The sequence below is a fragment of the Pygoscelis adeliae genome, unplaced genomic scaffold (genome assembly GCF_000699105.1).
Source record: "Pygoscelis adeliae isolate BGI_AS28 unplaced genomic scaffold, ASM69910v1 Scaffold36, whole genome shotgun sequence".
Taxonomy (NCBI): domain Eukaryota; kingdom Metazoa; phylum Chordata; class Aves; order Sphenisciformes; family Spheniscidae; genus Pygoscelis; species Pygoscelis adeliae.
In genome coordinates this window covers 4802081-4808080 of record NW_008824934.1, presented here as the reverse complement: position 1 = coordinate 4808080, position 6000 = coordinate 4802081, and the positions used below count along the sequence as shown (strand labels likewise).

At 41.9% G+C, this 6000-nt stretch overlaps 1 protein-coding gene across 1 annotated transcript in view; it reads right to left on the bottom strand.

Moving 5' to 3' along the window:
- Nucleotides 1-1552: 1552 nt before the first annotated feature.
- Nucleotides 1553-6000, bottom strand: part of PRDM2 (PR domain containing 2, with ZNF domain) — a 63687-nt gene continuing 59239 nt past the window's right edge. The window contains 2 exon segments of the mRNA XM_009325297.1: nt 1553-1584; nt 2808-2949. Coding sequence (XP_009323572.1) covers nt 2835-2949 — 115 coding nt within the window. The 3' untranslated portion in view covers nt 1553-1584; nt 2808-2834.

The following is a 6000-nucleotide window of genomic DNA, read 5'->3' as shown; positions in this document are numbered from 1 at the left end:
CAACAGGGGTTTATCCAAAAAATCTGTAGCTAGATAATACAAGATCCTGAAGACCTTTTCTTTCCGACTCAAACAACATATAGCTAAAACATTTCTATGGTGAACAAAACCGATGTTTTTAGTTTAAAGCTTTTGTATTCATTTTGAACAATCTGATTTTCATCAAAACTATAAAAAAGTTAACTGTTTTCAGCAATTTCATACATATATATATTAATATATATGTCATATATATATATGTAGATATATATAAAATTGATCCTTTTTTGACTTTTTCAGGGCGGTGGGAAGGAGTATCAACCGGGCACTTGTTTTTTCTCAACTAATGTGTGCATACACAGATGTGTGCTTATCTGTGTGGAGTGCAAAGACAAGGAGAGGAATAAATTGACTGAAATAAGGGGGAAATAGGGCTATCGACCCCCTTGGCATCCTTGAAAAATCCCAAACCTGGATGCTACAATAGCAGGGATCCTGCAAAAACTTGTCTTGACAGAAGGAACCCTTCATCTTGGAGGCGAAATCTGCAGGGGCCCAGAGAAGCACCCCTGCCAGATGATGCACCAATGTGTGATTGTCACCATTTTGGAGCAAGAGGTAAGAGACCTTTTTGCACTGCATCTTACCAACTGACCTGTATGTTTCTGCAACTTGTCTTTACTGGCTGCCAGCTACCTTCATGGATGCCCTCTCCACAGGACCATTGAAACTAAACATGCTTGTATTGAGAGTCACAAACACAAGCTCAGTATTTAAGGAAAAGCGTTGCTTGATACTGCACAGCAACATGCGTGTTTGATACTCTGACTAAAGAAATCAATCCTGACTGTAACAAGAGTACCAGACTGCCAACAAATGTAATGGCAGCTTTTGAGAAATGGATGCTTGTCCCTTTATAAAACTGGGCTATCAGTGCATTTCACAGAGATCACTTAACAGGTGGTCTTCCAAAAAAGTGTGGGTCCTGACGCACCTCGAAAGCAATGGCATCATGCCTGTTAAAGCTAATGGTACAAAGTCAAGAGACTGGGGTACCCACAGACTTCAGATGTGGAAACCTCAGCAAAACCTACCACTCCCTTCAGTGGATTTTTGTGGGATGCCCAGTTCTTTACCCGTTAGGATGTAAAGTAGGAACTAAAATGATGTAACAGTCTTTTCAGAATTTAATTGCATAGTATGTTAAACCCCTCTGTGTTCTACCAGAAAGAGGAGACTCATCCAGACCCATCCACCCTCTGAGCATGGTTAATCTGCCTGCAAATGTCTGAACATTCCTCCATGCTATCCCACTGGCTGTTGATGCGTGGACTCCACGCGGCAGGGGACCCCGAGATCACCCTCTCACCAGCATCCACAGTTCATCATTCTCTGGAGAAGGCAGGAGCCCTGCTCTGCGCTCTCTCCCTCTCCCTCTGGAAGGAAGGACAATATGACAGAAGCACGCCATTGCTTCCAGCAGAAGAAACCGCTGTCCCTGTTATCTGCGGAGGAACCGGTCTCACCTCATCTGAGAAAAAGCAGGAGAGGATAATGCTTGAGGATTAATTCACCTCACCTTTTCCAGTCAAAAGTTCCTAGTACCTGCAAATACACAGAGAGTTGCATTTAATCAGAGTCAGCTTTAAGATTAAGCAGTCAGAGTAACTGCCCCATTACCTGGAAGCAGGAGAAGTCGTTCAGCGAGTGCTGCGCAGGAGAGAGATGACCATGATTTAACTTTTGCTTGGGTTTCCCACAACTAAATGGTCTATGCCGCAGTTAGGGATGTTAACATTTCATTAGCAACCATTCCCTTTATTCAGGAGGTAGTAAACTTCAGAATTTTACTAACTTCGCCCCCAATGGTTATTTTTTGAACATAGTTAACAAAGAATAAATTTCAGGCTGCAGTGTCTTGATTTTGTTGGCACTCATTCTCACCTATACCTTTATACAGATAAGCATAATGTTCCTTAGCTATTACATCAGTATAAAGGAGGAGATTATCTGCATGTTACAGGTGGGGAAAAGAAGGAGCAGAAGACAGTGTCTTGTTTAAAGTCAACCAACAGGAAATCCATTCAGCTTCACCAGTAACACTGGACCAGATCATTAATTTGTCCAAGCCCATATACCTTCATTACACCAGTTTATCTCACCACAACCCCAACTAACATTTTTGTATGTCATCCTGGCACTGCAATTTGCATTGTAATACTGGTCTTTGAGCTTCTGGTATTCAACCAAAGCAGCCAGCCATAAGACACATTCCTAGGCATATTTTTTGGTCAGAGTTAGTATTTGTTCAGCATTTACCTGTTCAGCCTAAAAGATCTCAAAGCACTTTGCCCACTACTATGATCAGATACAGATAGCACTGCTTCCAAGATGGGGACAAACCCCATCCTTACGAAAATTACCACCATCTTCAAGCTCCCCACAGGATCCAGAGGAGCAACACCTCAGGTCTTAAAAGCTCATAAACGAAAGAAAATTCTCCTTACGCCTTCCATGAGGCTAAAGAGCTGACTCTGCCCTAACAGATCCTTTTGATCCAGAGGATGTAAGTACACACCACCAGAGAAGACCTTGTTCCTTGTGCTTGATTTAACTGAGAGGCCCTACTTCTGACATAGGGCACCTTGCTCTCCCCCTTCACATGTGCTTTCTTATCAGTGACCAGTTACAACAAGAGCAACGACACTGTGGGTTTTCTGAGGCTCGGATAATACCTGGAAAGTGCTTTGCGCCCCTGGCCCACAGAAACGCAAGACAGATAAGCTCTGCACATCCTCCCGTGGCAGCGCCTGACTGCATTGCTGTACCTGGTTTGGTTGGACATGCAGAAGAGTCTATTCCTTGAAGAAGTGGGATGCAGTGCAGTTGGATTTCTTGCATTGCCTGGTGCTGGTGTTGGTGTTATGCGAAGAGGAGGAGGGACATCTAGAGGCCATGCGGAGTCTGTAACTGTACAAAGAGGCAGAAGAAACTCATACACATGCAATAGGGTACCAGGGGGAAAAAAAGCAGAGACATGCTTTAGGGCCCTATAGGGGCTTCAGTAAGTGATGAGAAAGAAACCCTGCACTCCACCCACACTGCAAGTACTGAGAGCCACTTCAGAAGGAAAAAGGGGTTTTTTTGCCTTGTTCTGAACTTACCCTGTTAGTTTATTTAAGCAGGAAACAGACAATGTCAACTGGAGCTAGCATCCTGTCTCCCACCCGATGTCTCAGTTAGAGACCCTCCAACTGGGACAGACAGACAAATCCACAGTTACGTAAAGAACAACTAAAAGAGCCATGGTCTATTTTCTCAGGACAGTCCATATCAGGTTTCAAAACACGTATTTATGGCAAAGGAATTTTACCTTATGTAAGCATAATACCACATCCGGTCATTTTTCCCAAGGTCAAAGTCTGCAGTACACTTTTGCCACTATAGCACTGGCAGACTTGACAATGACACATACAGGTCACTACAGCGAGCACTGCTACAGTGCCTTTATTGCAGATGATGCATTATTTCACTTCAAATTTTAGACTAGCTCCAAGAATCCCAAGGCGAAAGTGAAAATCAGAGATTTTAACTGACAGTATTACATCTCTGTTGATTGTGAATTCAAGAAGAAAGCCTGAAAACATGAGTCAAAGCAAGGGAAGCAGAAAGGCTTATGCCCCATTCTAAACATACAATCTCCGTTCAAATGTATACCCAAGCTAAACTTCCTTACGCTAAAAGATAAAAAAAATCCCCGATTTGTTTTTGAATTCAGCATCTTTTGCTATCTTGCACATACTTGTACCTCCTTGGTGCATGCAGATGCATGTCTGCTCCCCCTCGCACCTGTGCACCCCCCATACTTGCGGTAATTACATACCTACCTTGTATATGCAAATCCTTTAAAAGTCTAACCAAAACCAACTACTTATGTTCTTCCAAGGGAACATCTTTTTAAATACAAATGTATTACATAACGTGTCTAAGAAAAGTTAAAAGTTAAAAAGTTTTCTCCAGGTTATTTTTAGACTTCAATATACACCCTTTAAAGGAGATTTCAGTTACTGTTTGTCCTTACATACAGATTTTGTAGTGCAGTGTAACTGCGAGTTAGACATAAAGAAGTGCAAAATTTTCCATTACAACACAAAAACAAAACCACAGAAATTTTGAGAAGCAATTCAATTATTTCCAAATTAAAATTTGTGGTTAAAATAGTCTGCCAAAGTTTTGTTATTGTTATATGTAAATCATACTCTCCAGCCTTTGTGAATTCAATACTGAAGCATTCATCTAGTGTCTAAGAATCAGAAAGTGGTAACGAGGAAGTCAACAAAAGCCAGATTTTGTTGTCCCATATAAGGACTGTTACCAAGGGAAACAGCAGAACATCCAAAATAAGTTTAGTTTGTTTGGCTTCAGTTCTCTTCTATAACTAGAAGAGAGAAATTTTAGTTTCTTTTTATTTAGAATGTTTCCATTTAAGTAATGCTTAATGTCAAAAAAATAATTATGACTTGTAAAAGTTCTTCTGTAATCGATAACATCTGTGTGTTATTGCATGCAACGAGCCAATGCCCAGATCCTGTGGGAAACTTAAAAAAAAAAAAAAGGCTCAAATCCAAAGAGACAAAGTATTTGAGAAAATCTGACCTGCATTTTCAAAGGCATACGCCTCGTCGCCCCCCAAAGCCAATATGCTAAAGGGATCTTTCACCCCCTAATTTCATCTAGCTTTAAAGCTAATAGGTCATTGGTTTATTATTCGGAAGTTGAGGATTAGAGGAACAAGATAAAAAGGGATTGTTTTTCTAGATGGAAATTCAAATGGAGTTCTTACTGTTGCCTTTCCATTCTGCTCTCAATTAGCCGTGCAGTGAAACCACACAGCAAAGCACCAACTGCTCCCCGTGCAGCTCGGCAGAGCAGTGATGTTTGGAAAATCAGTGCCGCCCTCTGATACTAAACTGAAGTGGATTGATAACTCCATTTTTAAAGAGCCTGTTTAAAGAAATGGGGGGATGCCTGGACGTTTTAGGATTATCTCCCTGGGTTTGCAAGACAAGCTAATCTCAGAGGGGGAGGGGAGCCGAAATACCCCCATTGCACATCGGAACAGTTATTGAGATTGCTATTTTTAGCACTGTCGCTTTGCACCTGCTTTCACCATCACCCGTGCTGGGGTAACTGGAGACAGGCAAAAGAAAAGGAATTCTTAGACGCCCTGCGCCGACGCAGCCAAGCAGTAAGGACTTTATTGGGAAGGGGCGAGGGGGCTGTACCCCAGCCCCATCACACCACTCTGCACAGTCCACATCCTGGACCAAACAACAGAGAACAGACAGCACACCCCATGCTACATCCATTGTTTAGGAACAGTCCTAGCTGGGGAAAGAAGAAAAAAAGAGAGGGGAAAGAAAAAAAAGGAATAGCATCAGAAAACATACTATGCTTGCAAGAAAAAGGGCACAGAAACCAAATGTTAGGCAGCAGGAAGGACTCCTCTACACTAAGTTTCCTCTGTCAACTAGGACTTTTAAATCAGAATAAACAGTTTTGGTAAATGTACTGGGGATACCATAAACTAAAGCTAAACCAAAAGTTAAATGATGCTTTTTTTTTTTTTTTTTAAACATGTAGGCAGGGCCTAAACCTCTCCCTCTCAACTGAAAGCACACCCTAACTAGAGAGACAAATCACTGAATTTGGTGAGACTCACTACCATAAAAATCCACTAAATCCCAGGTCTTACAGTCTTCCATCCTCGGATCTGAAAATGCTGTGTGGTGTGAGTCAGTACCACAATCCCCATTTTTCAGATGCAGAACTGAGCCCAAAGGAGAGTGATTTGCCAAGGTCACCCAGAAAATCTGCAGTCTTAAAGCAGAGGCAGGAACAAAGGCAACGGTTCCCCTGTCACATTGCATTGCTATTCCCCAAGTTAAATTGTCTCCTGAATACTTAAGAAGTTCCACCTTATTTGTCTAAATCGAATTCCTACTTCCATGTACCTTCCTA